At 32.8% G+C, this 18,268-nt stretch overlaps 1 protein-coding gene across 1 annotated transcript in view; it reads left to right on the forward strand.

Annotated features, from left to right (window-relative positions):
* Positions 1 to 18,268, forward strand: part of LOC119838345 — a 79,212-nt gene that overhangs the window by 20,727 nt on the left and 40,217 nt on the right. Inside the window, exons 3-6 of the mRNA XM_038364264.1 lie at positions 1,142 to 1,307; positions 3,012 to 3,117; positions 6,327 to 6,468; positions 8,891 to 9,020. Of these exons, the coding sequence (XP_038220192.1) occupies positions 1,142 to 1,307; positions 3,012 to 3,117; positions 6,327 to 6,468; positions 8,891 to 9,020 (544 nt within the window). The remainder of the gene's footprint in view (positions 1 to 1,141; positions 1,308 to 3,011; positions 3,118 to 6,326; positions 6,469 to 8,890; positions 9,021 to 18,268) is intronic.

Below are 18,268 nucleotides of genomic sequence, written 5' to 3' on the forward strand. Positions count from 1 at the left end.
AACGTTGTCCAACGTAAATTTTTTTTATTATATGTACAAAATATTTTCTTTTTCGTTTTATTAAAATTACATCCTAACAATCTAAACAAAAAAAAATAATAAAAATGGAAGAAATCATAAAAAATATATTTTATGATAAAAATGTGTTGCCCGCACGCACTGGCGGCTTAGAAAATAAAACACGCACAGCGTGTTTTACGCACAAGAGACGCGATTTATCGCGGATGCCGGCTTCCACACGCTAGGCGTGTAAAGCCGCATCCTTGGTTCCAAGCATTTTTACACAACAGGTGTGTTTCAGCAGCCAACGTGTTAAAACTGAATAAAAAAAATCTAATTAGAGACTTTAATATGATCACATCTTAATAACAAAAGAACGGCTTTAGAAAAGGCAAGGCAATTTTTTTATAAATACTTCTAAGAAAAACCAAATTCAGTATCGACACAAGTAGTAGGTATTGACTATACCTACTATTGCGAATGTTAATTTCGTTTGAGAGCTATACAGCTTTATATCAATTACGTCTGAGACTTTAATAGTGAATTAATACGAAATGCGTACGTCAAGGAATTAAACGGAGAATTCAATATTAATTTACTTGCAAAGAACGAGCTTTATAGGTAACATTTATTGAATAGGAATTTAATGTGTCGCTGATAATATCGTTTTGATAGTATTCGACGTGCGAAGTGTCATTGGATCCATTTTTATGTCTCTTTTGTGTGGTTTTCAACTAAATGTTTGTATATTTTCAATTACTTTTTTTCACTTTTACAATTATACATAGTGAATATCTACCAGTTAATGTATCTCAAGTATTAGGAAACAAGGTATCTTTATATATTTACACATCATTTTCGTATTTATAGACTTGTAGTGTCACGTTCTCTAGGGCATGGTTGTCTTAACATGTCAAATGAAGATAATATTGTAGACTTATGAGAAGAAGATTACTAATTTTAACAGTATTAATTACAATTATATAGACAAAGGCTTAAAAAGAGGCTCTGTAAGTTTAAAAACAAAATGCGTATTTATTTCTCAAAGCAATAGCAAGATTTCTCTGGGTGCATATACTTTCTATTATTGACTTTCTTGTAAAAGAAATGAGAAGCACGTAGTTATTAATATGTTTTACAGACGGTCGACAAAGCGGTATGCACGGAGGAGTCGGGGGCGGCGCGGCTGGAGGCGGTGCTGGTCGCGCTGGTGGAGCGCAAGGCGCGCGCGCTGCACGCGGAGCAGGCTCGCCGGCGCGCGCGCACGCACCCCTTGCTCTTGTTGCTGCGCGACCATATACCGGACGGTAAGTGAACTTTACATGTAAAGTTAGTTAAAGTAACATGACACTTTAGTAAATAGTTACTATGTACTATTCTTATTTAAAAAGCAGTGGTGGCTCAAGTGGTGACAAGCCGAGGTTCGAGACCGGGCCGAGCGTGCAGGAAATAAATTGATTTTTCAATTTATCTGCACATGTGGATAACATCACCACTGCTTAAAACGGTGAAGGAAAACATCGTGAGGAAACCGGCATGTCCAAGAATCAAAAGTTCGACGACATGCGACATTTGCCTACCCGCACTTGGCCAGCGTGGTGGATTATGGCCTGAACCCTCATAGGAGGCCTGTGTCCAGCAGTGGGAACAAATATGGGCTGATGATAAACTATTCTTATTTAAACCTGAGGATTTTGTTTGTTTATTTGTACGCATTATACTCAGAACTACTGGACCGGTTCACAAATTTTTTTCACCGTTGGATATTGAGAGTGTTGTAAGCTATATAGGTACCACAGGCAAAGTCGGGGTGGACCGCTAGTGAAACATATACGGCCGGTATCACAGCTTTTGTTATAGGTACCATTATACTTTCTTTGGAATCGCGAGTCGTATTCAACGGGTGTCTGATTTTAGTTATTTTTAGTCTAGGGATACTTCTACAATTCTGCACGTAGAATTATTTATTAGTTTACTAACTTTCAACCTAACTAATTTTTATAAAAGTTTTGTGTATACTTGGTAGGTCTATGAATATTTCGTAAACTATTTTTTATTCTAAGTGACAAAAGTGGCCTGAAAGAACTTTGCCGAGTCAGGTAGTAAGCTAATTATGGGTCGTAGTTTTGCAATTAAAAAATAACACTTACTTTATAATTAGTGTTTGCGTCGGTTCAAATAACCCAGTTACAAATATGATTTTGTTTTACAGAAATTGTACAATTCTCACCTAAGAGTCATTTAGAGAGAAATATACCAATTAGCGACGTACGAGTGCGTTTTAACGTGTCTCTTCTTTTATATATATGGTAGTGAAACATCATTTGTAGCGAGATCTTTTAATTATGTAACAGCAAATAAATAGACAGGTGACATAGAAAACTTACTTTTTAAAGGCAATTTTTTGATGTGACATTAAAACATTGATTACATTTTGACGGACAGATTTAAATTCGAGCTTTGTACACTTATCAGGGACTGGTGATAATACAATAATTTTTATGAGTTTATCTTATTACCCTGATTAGGATCGCCAGGATTAAATAATTTCCACACGCACACTCTGCATAAGAAAAAGTGACACAATTTAGTTGATACTATCAATAAAGCGTGTTTTTTGGTTTTGTTTCTATGTTCATTTTTTTTATTTAATACCTGAATGTCTGAAGGGTGGTGTACCTCTAATTATACCAGTAATTAATTTCAGGCTTTACTGATATTTTATGTAAGCTTGAATAATTATGAGGATTTAATGGCAAATAAATTAAGGAAGTAAACAAACAGCCTACCTCGCTACCAAGGACCTTAAGTAAATGATCGTAATATAAATCGAACTCATTCATCGCCTCAAATGAATCATATTATTATTATTATATATTATAATATATTTACGATTCTCCATTATACACAATTCTTATATACATTCCACATTTTCATATCTTTTGCATTATCCGTTTAAATAATATTTCAATGACATTATTGTTCTAATAAACCAAAATGTATTATTTCAGAGGAAGCGTCGATAGTGGGCAGTCCACGGGAAGGGGTGTCCCATTGGTGTGAACATGAAGGGCCTAAGAGTAAACATAAGAGACTAAAACTTCATACACATCATGGGTATGTATAAGTTTATTCGATCTACTTATATCAAAAAATAAAAATCATTTATTGAACAAATTGATTATACATCACAGTATAATACGACTTACTATTTAGTATTTCAGCATATCCATGTGACATACAAAAAATGTTTTGATCAGTGTTGATTACAAACATTTAATCATTTCGGTCTGTAATAATTCACGCCTAATTTTAAAGACTATAAAAATGAAATGACGTCTCGGTTCAACTAATACAGTGTTTGTTGATGCCGTATATAATATATCGTATGTTTAATTTAGAATTTGTTTAAATTCATAGCCTTAAAATTTTCAGATTTATATTTTTGATATAAGTAACCAATATAAGTTGGGTTAAGTGTGAGCAAAAATGTATACTGTATACTAAATGCTATAATTGTAATCTATCGTATAATATAAAAATAAAGATTGATGATCCCTTGTGTATTAGAGTTTCTATTCTTAAGGATCATGAACTCTAATCGGCTTTTTCGAATCGACGCTTTGTCATTTGCTAGAAGCTAAGACCTTTTTATATTTCTCAAGTAATAAACATCCCTGAAATAAAGCGGTCAATTTATATTAAATAAATTGTATTAAGCTTATTATTTATGCCATTCATGTTTCATCCAGGCAAGTCCATTTTATTAGGTACAATACAAATATCAGAATATGTTCACAAAGTCCACAGTAATGTATGGAATATAATTTTATTATGAAACATTCTAGTTCATGAAAGTTTCGCTAAAGTCACATTAGAGCTTGACGACAAAGCTGTAATTAATTTAGACTGAAACAGTCATTACATCTACGTATTTATCCATTAAATGTATGTCACTAAGCCAAGTTATAATTGTATATTCTAATTATAGATGTAAAGATAAAATAACCTAGTTTAGAGTGTAACAATTTTTAAACTTTTAACGAACTGTCAGCTCATTTCGACATCGGGAAAATTGTTGTAATGAATCAATTTGTATCGTTTTCGTTCCAATTTAACTCCAAGGCAACTCTCTGTGAATTCTGTTATATGAAATGTTATACAATACTTACTTAAATAAAGACAGTACGTAATTATTTAATATCAGTAGTAGATACGTAAATATGCATATATCTATGGGTGTACTAAAAAAATATTAGAAATGAGAACTTTTCTTTCAATTTTAATATGTTACCAACATGTTTACGGCGAGTTTGAGTTTATTTTCACAAGATATATATTTATTTGAATTATTTTGTAAGTTTAAATAAAATGAGTCATGAACTTTCGGTTACAATATAGTCCCAAGACAGAAAGTATATCACCTTACTTACATAAGTACATGTAAAATATTAAGTTCCACGCGTTGTGAGATGTCAATTCGTTAATTGCAATTTTAAAAGACTCCAACCTCATTTGTCTAGAATTTGAAATTTGACACAGTGTACGTACATACATATATTAATCATTTCATACCCACATTGAGGGAGTAAGAGACCCATATTGAAACAATATTTAAACTGATATTTTGTGACGACTGCAATTTTTGATCGATTTCAATCAAACATATCCGAAATCCACTACAAGGAAACTGGCTTTTAAATGAACAAATTCGCGTGATCCATCCGTTTGAGAGCTACGATGCCGCGGGCAAACACACACACAGACAGACAGCTATCGAAGTCAATCTTGTAAAACACTCTTTTTGTGTTGGGGGATAAAAATTATTGTATTTGATACAGAAAAAAGTATCGTCGTTATTGCGAATTATATTACGTACAATCGAAATATAAAAGCGCTGCTTTACGATGTGTCTTGTCGTTACGATAAGATACGAATTACGATCCATAAATATGTAAAAAGCCTAAATGTTATTATGATCCACATAGAGATAAGCTCTATGTATATTATGTAAATATTTAAGATTCTGTTACTTATATTACAGTATTTTAATTTGATGAATTATAATTACAATTAAATACATGTTCATCAAATACGTATGTGCCTATATTCCAGATTCCTAAAAAATATAGAAAATATTATCGATTTGGTTATGAATTATTAATTAATTAATCATAAAGATCTTATTATATGAAAACATTATTTAAGTCTGTCACGAAATCGCATTTTCTTAATATACCATTATGCAATTCGGCATTATGTTTCGCATACATATCAATTAAATTAATGTTACAGTATAACAACGCCACATTTCGAGTATCTAACTGCAGTAAAAATTTAAATTGGGCTAAGACTCTTGTAAGTTGGGTTTCGTCTGAAGTGTTTATAAAGAAAATAATAAATATATACCTGGTTAGTTGTTATGGAAACTCAGAATATTATATGTTTTAAATTAAAATAACTTGGAACAAAAGAATTAGGGAGAATATTTTAACAGTCGCTACAATATGGTACAAAACTGTTATTGGTCAATGTGAAGAGATTATAAAAGACTATATCAAAAAGAGTGGAAATCTATAGACGTATCATCATCATCAGCCCACATATGTTCCCACTGCTGGGTCACAGGCCTCCTACGAGGGTTTAGGCCATAATCCACCACGCTGGCCAGATGCGGGTTGGCAAATGTCACATGCCGTCTAATTTTTGATTCTCAGACATGCCGATTTCCTTTCGATGTTTTCCTTCACCGTTTCGAGCAGTGGTGATGTTATCCACATGTGCAGATAAATTGAAAAATCAATTTATTTCCTGTACGCTTGCCTGGTCTCGAACCCCGACTTATAGATTTTGAAGTCCGAGGTCCTCACCACTGAACCACCACTGCTCCCAAGCAGTCCTATGTCCTAACGTATAGATATTTTTTATGCATCAATAAATTATGAACATGACGTAGTAGAATTCGCGAGATGTAATGTTAGAAGGAAAATATATCTGTACTTTAGGCTTACATTTACTATACATTTCGTACATTTCAATTTGTTATAAAGCAATTTAAATTATATTAATTTTATTCTTTATTACGTTAAACTTTTTAAGTTATATTATATGAAATAAGTATTATTTTGGGCTAACTCTTTCACGTATTTTGTATCAAGATTGTAAATTCCTAACTGTGATATAGTTTTGTTAGAAAACACCACAAAATACTATTATAAATGATGTTTTCAAAAATGTTTAACGTTTAAATTTAATCATAACCTATACAGTATATTCTATGTTATCTGATATATGCCTATACCTATTAATATATTTCATTTATAAAGGGACATACGAAGTCCAGAGCGTTTCGAGTTGGAGCGGAGGCGACGTCGTCGCCGGCGGCATCACGGTTCGCATTCACACAAACCGAAAAAGCACAGAACCCTACTCGTGTCCGCTATCGATGAACAGGCTAAAGTTATTCATGTAAGTGATACGTCAATGTATTTCAAACTAGCATCTATCCGTACTAATAGTAAAAAGAAAAAAAAAGCTTTAGGAAAATGTAAAAGGCTTTATCACTTATAAGTTATCTCTACCAGGCAACTTACTGAATGAGTGATTGCAACGTAACTTAGAAGGAATTAGGTAAAAAGTATACGCAAATATAACAAGTAAAATAAATTAATTCTAAAAACTTACACATAGTTTGTTTAAGTTTGGCACTTATTAGATCTATTGGATCGATACCAAAAATTTCATGAAAGTGTTGTATACCATAGTACATTTACCACGGGTAAAGCCGCGGCGGACTAGATTCATATAATACTAGGGTGCTTTAAAAATATATTCAGATTTAGTTATGTTAAAAGTAAGAAAGAAAATTAAGAGCTAAACAACTGTTTGTAGGCAATAAGCACTCGTGCACTCGTTATGCGTTTTGATAAAAGAATATATGTTAGTAGGCTTGTAATACAGATAACACGTATAAACCTAAACATTTCAACTGGGAAAACAAGCATAGTTGTCTGAAACAACGCACTACTACAAAAAACAAACTAAAAACAGTTCATTTGTGTAGATTCAAATTTGGAAGCTCGAATGAATAGATTTTATAGTGGAACTAGCTAGAAAAGCAAGAGAGGCATGAGAAGTAGGTGAACATGCTTATTTTAACTTAGTATTGCAAACAAAATATAGATGGCGCTTTTTTATATAGCGCCCTCTATAGTTTCAGTTAGATTCTATGTAAGTCTGAAATATTTACAGTTTTAGAACTTTGTTATAGCTGGTATGGCATATTACACGATAGGTGGCGTTTTTCTTGCATGAAAAGCTACGGCTATCGATAAACGTGATTACAATTCATATCGTCAAGTTGAACTTTTGAAAGCTCTGCTTGAAGATAGGGACGTCTCTACAGCGATTTCAACTCATTATATATCGGTATTCGAGATTTTTAATTAGCTTTTTAAAAATCATAAAATAGTTCAGTGACTTGATATTATTTATTTTTACAATTGCTATCAACAGTATACTTGTTTATTCGTAGAGGGATTATAATTTATTTTGTTTTATTATGAGTCTCAAGCACATGTTCACTTCGGTATATAGTTAACGGTATTAATGATTCTGAGATGAATATTAAAAATAATTCAATTCTGTTCTAAAACTTTCTTTGAATCCTAATACTTTCTTCGCTGTTCCGGAGACTTTTTGTAAAGATTGTGCCTATATAACCTTATCTTAAATATTATAATTTCACCCCTTTGTTGTAAATATATAACCGCTCTCAATTATCTTTAGCTCCGAGCTATTGATAAATTGGTTCTTACGCTAATTCGCTTCTAATTAAAATATCGCGCTTGGTTCAAACAACATTAACAGAATCGATAGTGAATGTAATTACCTAAGGTTACTAGACTGCACACGTGTATGTTAAGGCACTACATGTAATGAGAATCTAATAATTACACGAACAGTTGGTATTTATGAACATTCATGGCAAAATTATAATTACGCGAATGCATTTTCATTTATTGACTAAATTATTTAGTTTTATTTATGACATGTCCATAAGTCCAATTTTGAACATGAAAGTTTGATTTCACTTAAATGTAAAATATGTATTTTTGTTATTTATTTAATTTATATACAGAGAAATTTATATTAATGTATTTTCATTAATGCATTTTCCGAGTCGAATATAAGTAAAAAACTTGATCAATAAGAATGAGTTTAATACTCTTTTACCGTATTTTATTTCATATTTATCGCAAAGTTTATTGTACAGTTACAAGAGTTTCGAAAGAACTTCGAGACACATTTTTTCAATATCCGTAAACCGACGGGCGCGCATTTTGCGTGACAGTGACAATAGGTTCAATCATAACCTAAACCCAGCTTCGTCTTCAAAATAACAGAAGGCTACGGGTACAGTGCTGGCTCTGGAATGTAGGGATCTAAATTTCCTAAGGTCAGAATGAATGACGCAAATGATTACAACTAGTCGTTTGATAGAGCAGATGAATTTTCTTCATAGCTGTTAATCTTGTTTATAAATGGTAAAGTCATGGTTTTATAAAACGGGACGTATTTTGTTTATAGTTGTTAAACTTGATCGTAAATAGTTAAGTCATGAAATTGAATGTTGGTACTAGAGTGACCGTTAAAAATCTCAAAGTATTTTTTGTTAGTCGAAAACACAAACTATGGTTGCCTAGCTCAAAGAGCGTCGTTCAACAAGCATTGTATTTCTATAACACTGACAGTTCTGTAATTAATATTAGTTATTGCTTTACAATTATTGTTAATGAAGCCATGTTCTAGAGATCTCTTCCTTCCTTTTTCATTTCGCGCATGCATTTCTAAACAATTTTCACGACTTGTTAAATTAAAATACAACCAGGTATTGGACCCAGATGAGTTGCCGCGTCGTGCTCGATACACTATCATGGTGACGGCTTGCTTGCTGCTCTTCCTATGCCTACTTCTAGTCGGCGTCACCCTTCGGATGGCTCCGCTTATTGATGATATGGGTAAGTATTTTATGAAACAATAATCATGTAAGAATACATCCTTTATAAAATTTAATTGCTAAAACAGAATTATATAAGTATATAAGTCGCTTTAAACATACTAAAATCGGTCAATTCTATATGACACTCTTATATATATATATAATAAGTAGGCTTTGAAGTAGACCATTAGTGACGATACTTTAGATAATTGATTTTTTTGTGTTCTTCAAACTCATAGGTTGCTGTGTAAAGGTAAGTAAGTTTATTTGTGAGTATGGTTTAAAAGGTAAGTGACAGTTTTTTTTTTAAATGAATACTATATTTAATTTGAAATAGATGTTCTTTATATGGTATAAACAATTTGATGGCTTAAATTAAACATATTTCCAACGATTATTGATTGCAATACGATTGTTCTATAAATACGTATGTAACAAATCTTGTAAACCTAATTTCTTTAACTGTTTTTTTCGATATATTCGGTTTATCTATTGATTTGAAATCGTAGAATGGACTTTTAATAGGATGGGCCAGGTTAGGTTTGGTTTATTTCAACAATTTTCTGCAATACATTTATAAACTGTAGGTACGTAGGAATGGGAAGAGTATTCTCGTCATATCACATTCGATTTATTCGCATTTAAGTCAAATCGGAGAACAATGTTACGGATCACAATTTTAAGACAGTTTGAACTCTCGGAAGTTAGAATGCTCTGTCGGTTTTAACAATCTTAAGGCGACAGCGCTGTGTTCGAATCACGCATGACGTGGTAACGAAACGATAAAGCTTCTTAAATAAAAACATCAACAACTTTTGCACGCTGGCACTGACCCACACAGAATCCGCTCAAGTAAAATAAAACTTGCTACGCCACATGAAAGCGCGTCTCTCAAAAGACGTTAAAGATTTCTTCCTGAATGGAGTATCCATACTGTTTATACGTATACAGAACCAGGCTCGCTTAAGGCAATCACTGTTGGATGATACCCGTGTCTGAAACGCAGCCTAGTTTTCGGAGTGAATGGCTGACACTAAGCTTGTGTGACGTTATAAGCTATGTGATAAACGTAGGATAGTTATTGTGAGGTATTAAACTAATAATGGTCCGTTGTTTGAATAAGCTTTTCACTTTATGAAAGGGTCTAAGTTTAAAACATTTTGATCACGTTTTCAATTCGTATAATGAACAACGTTTCTGCCCGCGGCATTGCTCGCGTAGTATAAAAAAAGATATTCAGTCCCGGTTTATTCACCGCATAGTTCCCGTTCCAGTACGATTTCCGGGATGAAAACCCTAATTTCTCGCGTCGAAAACTTTCCATGCATCAAATATCATTCAAATCAGTTCCGTGGTTTTGGTGTGAAGAAAAGACTGACAGACAGACAGAGTTTCGATTTAATTTATAACATAAGCAGCGATAATTATGTAATTGAAAATTTTATATGTACAAACTCTTTGTTGTAATTAAATAAAAATAAATATTTCGCTTTATACTCTGTCTTCAATACTTTTGTATTGAGTATATGTACTTACCTATACTACTTTTCATTGCAGTTACAAATTGCAATATCTTATTTTTTTAGTTTGTTCTTAAAAACACTAATTAAAAATTTTGTGATGTTCTTTATAAGGTATGTCTTCTACGAAGACATATTTTTCATATACATTATAATTAACACGCTACGTAAATACGAGGTAATTTTAAACTATACGACTATCTTTCCCTAAGCATTACCTAATACTTCAAAGAACCGACCGATAGTTACAATTACAAGCGTCGATGGAGGAGTGGGCGGACATGACAAAATTACAGGGTTTCCGTTTGTGTCATCATTTCTGTATCTCACAAAGCAAGAGAAAAGGTCACATTTCACTGATAAATGTGCCTGTTATATGCGATGTTATTTCAGATTTCCATATTTCATAGCATACTTTTCGACATTCAATGAAACCTTCTACATACCTGTTATTTTGTAAATTACAACAACACAAACGCATTTCAATTACTTAACCTAATGACACTATAGCTAATGAAAACGCTAGTCTCTAAATTACAGTCGATATATAATATGTATGCTTATATGTATACATAATATTAGAGTCGAGGTCGCTACGAATTGGGCAAGCTCGCACTAGGGAAGGTACCACACCCGCACGGAAGACGGGCGTGAAATAGTACCATGCTACTGTGTTTTCTAAGATGAGTGGGGAAGCCGGTGGCCCCTTTCTTTTCTCACACATTCTAGTCCATTCCTTCTTTTCAGTCGTCAATACTTTATCCTTCACAGAGACCCTATCTCTGTGAATGATCATTGGAGGTGGCGGTGGTGATCGCTTACCATCAGGCGAATCATCAGCTCAGTTGTCCACTATAAAGCGTGTAAAATTTTATCCGTGACCTTAATTGTTTCTATGTATATTTTTCCTTCGCCCATTTGCACAGAAGACCTTTTTGAGATTAGTAAGCTCATCAATCTTTAGTATAATGTAAAGCTAAGATTTATGAAGCCAGAACATAATTCGGGACCAGAGACCGGTGTACGTATGAATGTATTTTAAATATGTTAAGTTTGACTTCCATTGATATATAAACTATTTATCTAAAGTATTTACATTCGTTTTACCGCGATGTCCGCAAGTAAAGCCTCTGAAAATTAAAATAATGGCAGACATTTATATTCTATTTAAGATCACAATGTTTGCCATATTTTAATATTAATTATAATTTAATATTGAATAATATGAATTAGATTTTTATACAATTTAGTTGAAACTGTAGGTATCAAAATAAAATTGAAACTGTTTATTATTTTTGCCCGTACTTATTGCAAAGCTAAAAGTGCAAACAGAAAATCGACTCTTTTCTAAGAGAAGAGCTTTTTACAGACGTAATATCATATACGGTCCATTATAATATCACATTCATGATAAAAACAGTGTTTCTTATGAAATATCCTGTGATGTTATTTGACAATATTCGCATTGGTATGTATTAAAAGAAGTTGAATATTTGTTATGACTACTGTGGGAAGTCTAACGCCTACCGAGGTCGTTAAACGCTAGGGATTTTCCAGTTCATAGAATGTATATATCTACCTACAGAGACTTTATAAAGAACTCAGGTTTCAGATTGTCATATTGTAGAAGATCAAACGAAGTTCCCAAGAACTTTCGATCGAAACAAAATTAGTGGTTTAATTTCAAGATATAAACCAACAGACAGTGAATAGCTCTATAATTTTAACATAAAGAGAATCTATGAAAGCAATGACGTAAGATTATGAATGTCAACACTTCCATAATTAATTTACCCTTATTAAATTTAATTATGATACGACCAATAAACATCGGATAGCTATAAGCCTTGTACGGGATTACTACCTACGTAATGTTAGTTATTATTCATTTATATGAGCTTAAATGTTAGAAAATGAAGTTTGTTACCTATTGTTAAACCGACGTTTCCAAAAATGAAGGAGGTTCTGAATTCGACTGTTTTTTTTTGGATTTCTTACTTGATATATTTACGTACTATATTCAACCGATTGTAGTCATTCTTTTTGATAAGAAATTGTTGTTATTTGGTCTCTTTTTGAACCTGGTATGATACCGTCAATGCCCGTATTTTTTTAAATATTTTATACTCATGTTTTCCTTTCAGCTAGAATATTGATTTTAAGTAATTGCATTTTATTCCTAAAGCGGTATATGTCATCAATCTCTGCGTCTGTCTGACTGTCATAGAGCTACTATCTTCCATTTGTAACCGAACTATTAGCATTATATGAACATTGTATCATTTACTCGCCACTAATACATTGCACTCGTCTATATTTCACTATGCTATTTAATACTAGAAACTTGACCTGGCTTCGTCCCGAATGAACTGGGATGGAACGAAGAAAGACTTTCTTTTACCTAATAGCCGGCAACTGAGCTAGTGGTTTGCCTGATGGTAAGCGATAACCACTGCCCATGAACATTTGCAGAGATATGGAAGGTATGGAAATACTCTGAAAATACGTTGCCTATTTTTAGGAGGTAAAAAGATGGGGATAGCGAAAGAATTGCCGACGGTAATAAAGGAATGGAATGAAAAGGATAGGTCTCGTCATGTAAGAATAACGTTTTCTGTTGCTGAAAGAATTTTCAAAATCATATTTTTTTATGTCACTGTCGGCAAAGGAGTTCGTGGGTCGCCTGATGCTAAGCGAGAGGCCTAAGGCTGATTGCAGACATTACGCCTCTACTAATGGATTGCCGACTTCAAATTGGAAAGGGATTAAGAACGGATTAACGGAAGGAATAAAGGAAAGAACTGGGGAGGGAAAGAAAAGGACATATATTAATTTTAGGGTTCATCTATTACAATCATGCTATCAAATCTATCGTCTTTTATATTTGCATACTTATGTGTATGTGTAAATAATTTAGTGATAACTTCAAATACAAATACATACATTATTTTGCTCAAAGCTTTCGAATTGATACACACGGACAAGCAGTAACCTACTTACTGAGATCGGTAAACAAAGGACTGAAATATGACGTGCGTCACATTATAGTCATATCTGTACTTACATACTATAAATTGGCAATGCTGTTGCCAAGCCATGAATGTCACATATAAAACAAAGCCGGAATAGTTACATTGTTTCTAATTGAAGACAACTGGATTACTATTCGTGTTCTTTGATTTGAGTTGTTTGTTTTTTCTTACAAACTTGTAATAAAACAGATGCTAGATAGTTTCTGTTCAGTAAATATCCTTTAAAAAAAGTCTAATGGCTATGCAATATATGTGTGCATGAATCCCTTAAAACAATGTTTAGATTTTGACAACATTTTATATGTACTATCAACATGTGTCTAATTGTCTCTTTATATGTGCGACAATCACACAAAACCATTGGGCAGATTTTGATAAAATTTAATATGGTATCATGCATAATTTTGTAAAAAATTTAACACTGATACACATACAAAGAGACAATTATACAAACAGTCAAACAAAGGGTCTATAAAACATTCATATTCTTCAGCAATAATAGTCTGTTTAAAAAATGGTTACTGTTTTATTATAATAAATAATTATCTATAGATACACACGGATGTACTTCCGATTATTTCACGCCATATAATTTGATAAAAGCTATATACATAAATTGTCGCATGTACTCTCCCGTTCTGATATTAATCGAGAATGTAAGTGAGACGTAAAACCAATTAAAACCAGCCATAAAAGTGGAGTGTGCAGCGAAGTTATTAAGATGTAAATTAGAATTATACACTTCGATAATAACTGGGGCAAAGAATAGAGAGCATAGATGTATTATAAGTATGTGTATCGTATCGCTGGTATCGCACTTTATTTCTAAAGTGGCTACTTGGAATCGATGCTTCATTTGTGTAACTAAGGGATTATTACGTAAGCCTCGAAACGTCTCCGTGATATTTGTTTTTTTGCTTTACTTGTGTAGAGAAGTATGTGTATAAATATGTATTGTGGCATACATTTATTTGCATGAAAATACTTTTATAAGGCACTGACAAGGTCGTCATTTTGCAGGTTACATAATGCTTTTTGTTTTCGTCAATTGCAGAGAGTAAATGTAACTTATAGTATTTTATTTTTGAATTTTTTAGGTTTTGCTAATTGACGTCACATATATTTTGCCTTCTTATACTCTATACCATAAAAACTCGCATGTTATTCACTTCCTTCCCCTCTTATTGTTGACGTTTTTTATATATGGCGCCTTATACATCTCACGTCTCAGATTTATTTTATACACATACCTCCACTTTCCTCTAAAAAGGTCATTTCTTTACTCGATACGCATTTTAATCTCATTCGGAACTTCCAAATTTCAGGGGTCGTTAGACTTTGTATAACATTTTTCAAATACAAACATGCATTACTATTATTTAATAGGTTTCATATGTGTTTGTGAAGTAAAGTAAATGCAGCAGTAATAATAAAAAAAGAGATAAGTTTTATTGAATTTGCCGAAAACAATATTTTATTTAATGTAGTTGCTTCTTTACTACATTTAGTCGTGTTATAAACTGGTCGATGCATTTACGTTTTCCATATAAAAGGAAGCCCAGTTATACTAAATTATGTTTTTTTAATTTTATATTTTGGAATTTCCAAAAAATTATTCATATTATAAAAACTCTTAATTTTTAAAAATAATCCTATGATAACAACGATATAAGATAAAGAACCTTTTTGAACCTCGAAGCAAATTACAACCACCATAAATATAACGCCACGGATAACCATAAGTTAGTATACATTTTAAATATATAAAACAAAAAATTAGATAAGAAAATGGCATAGTTTACGTGCTCATAGATATTTCCCTACAAATGACACATATGTTAGATAAATATGTATTGATTCAAATTAAAATAGTGCGACAGAAGTGACATTGAGTGTTACTCGTATGTGTTCCGATAGAAATGCCGTGAAGGTAACACAAGGGTAGTGTATAATCACACGCTATTCAACCCAACCTCACACTGATCTCGCTTAATAGATCTTTAGTGCTGCGGAAATAGCTGAAATTGCAGTATTTGTTGACAGTTTGTTCGTGCTTTTGCGCGTTCTTTATGCTGACAAAGCGCGAATGCTTGTGTTGAATGTGTTAATTTGTTATGACTAAGTTTTGTTACTACCGATAATTATTTAACTTTGTAGCGATAATGTAATTTGAAGTGTTATAAGCAATGTTAACAAACATGGTGATTGTGTAAATTCTTTTATAGCTATTACAACTTCGTGTAAAATATTGCAAATATGAAATTAAATTGGCAAATAGGCAAAAAAATAGAAAAATATTATTTACCTGTATTCATCACAAGTCTAACTCGAACAATAAATAAATTACTTCTAGTTATCGTAGATATAGTATAGGATAACGATCTGATCTAACTAATCTCTCGGAATATGGTCGTTAACTGTGAATATACCATTGTAAGGCTTTGAAAGCGTATAACCATGTTGTGAAGATAATTCATCCTTCCTTCTTCCCAATTTTATGGTGAGGAAGAAATCAAATCTTTTGACTAATCCCTTGAACTGTTTTTATTAACTGTGAATATAATATTGCAAGGCTAATCGCTGTGAGCGTAGAACCCTGATGTGAAAATGATTCTTCTAAAGTTAGTAATCCTATAAAACTCCCCAATCTTATACTGGATTAAAAGCGATGCTAGTAAACTTTGTTATTTCGTTTCCTAGATTCTTCAACTTCTTAAAATATTTCCTTCGAATTTAAGAGGACACAAAATTTCAAGCGCGGTTCGTAAAATACATTGCCAATTCAATTTCTCTCGATTAACTAGTATGTGTGCACGTACACTCATATTGTATTCTTTTATTTTTTAATTAATACTACACAAAATAACCAGTATCCATAGCTAAATAAACAAAAGAAACATCTATTTGCAGATTGTATTAATTAATTATCGAGTAACGATTCGATACGCATGAACGTCGCCTATCCGATATTGTGACCATAACATACAAAACCAATTTGGGTGTACCGCAGAATATAAATTGCTACTACATTTAGCAGAGCGTCTCAAGATTTCCGGGGACGAAGATTTTGAACTCAACCAGATTTCTGTTCTAATAATATACAGAGGTATTTGGGAGTTTGTAGCGTTTCAGATGGTAGCATAAAAAAATATATTTCATAGATAGAAAGCCACGACTTGTAAATGTCATAGACGGTATTTTATTTTGTTTTTGTTTTTATCCCGGTTCAACCAAGGCAGAGCCAGAAGGAGCGGTCAGTATTATGTATGAAGAGTAAAATTTTTACTAAGATTTATTTCATAATCTTCTTTATCAATTAAAAAAAAAAATATATATATATATATTTAGCTTCATTTTTACCGAGTAATATACTAAGACCTTTGAAAATGGTGACAGAATTTTTATAAGCAATTTAGCGGTTTGAAACATGAAATTTAAATACCTAAGATATAGTTTTACTTTGTACCAACCAAAATCAACCCAAAGCAATTAATTTTGTATATGGACATTAATAGTAATTAATTAAATACAATATTGTTTAAAGTATTAACTCAATACAAATATGATATTTTATAAATTCATCAACAATGTTCACAATGTATTTACTTTATTTAGAAACAATGCAAGCATAATGTATTAATTGTTGCGAACAAAGGTAAAGCATTGCTTTCATACTTGCAGTTATTTTACCGTTTTTATGTCGTATTCCCAAAGGCACGCGGTTTGACGAGAACCAAGATTATAAGCTATCTTTTACTCAAGGTGAGTGAGAAGTACATGTACAACATAATATATTAATACTTTCAGAGCTCACTTAGGTATAAAGATAATAAGGATTTAAATGTCAGTCTACCTATCTGTGGGTTGAAGTAAATTTTCTTTTGAAGGCTCTTGAAACAAAGCGCACGTTGAATTATTCGTTATAACAATTTTATGTGAGAATGATTGATGATAGATGATCAGATGAGATGAGATTCTTTTTTTTATGTTATAGCGGGTAACTGAGCTGGTGGTGTGTTTGATTGTAAGCGATCACCACCGGCCATGAACATTCGCAGAGGTAGTTCCTCTGCGGATGCGCTGCCCGCTTTTAAGGGGTAAGGAAAAAGGAAAGGATTGACGACTGGGACGTGTGAGGAAAAAGAAACGGGCATCCGGCTCCCCACTTACCGTAGTTTTCACTGTTTACTGTTTCACGCCAGTTTCTGTGCGATGGGGTACTTCCTCGGTGCGAGCTGGCCCAATTCGTGCCGTACCGTGCTCGACTCCCACCTAAAATCCATCCATGTTCATCCTATCAAATGGATACTATTTGTACTCCGCGATTCTTTTTTACTTATCAAAACAATCAAAGCAAAGCAAAATACTTATAGTAATTAAAATAAAAATTCCACTGATCGGTATATGAAACTGCCCGTCACGTTCCTTATTATTAATGAGCGATACAACGCTCTCATAACAAATGCTTGATAGATGTAGCTTCGGTGTCTGGTCCAGACGACGCCCACGTTTCAACTCATCTCGCATTTACAGATTAATTAAAACGGCATATGCGTCGCTGGTCTTGGCGTGGCTGTCCATGCTATTAAGATAAGCCTACAATGCGTATATCTTATATCTTTAAACGAGCAATTCTTGTTGGAATCTCGGAATCGGCTCCAACGATTTTCATGAAATTTAGTATATAGGGGGTTTCGGGGGCGATAAATCGATCT

Source organism: Zerene cesonia, unplaced genomic scaffold (genome assembly GCF_012273895.1).
Source record: "Zerene cesonia ecotype Mississippi unplaced genomic scaffold, Zerene_cesonia_1.1 Zces_u002, whole genome shotgun sequence".
NCBI classification, from domain to species: Eukaryota; Metazoa; Arthropoda; class Insecta; order Lepidoptera; family Pieridae; genus Zerene; species Zerene cesonia.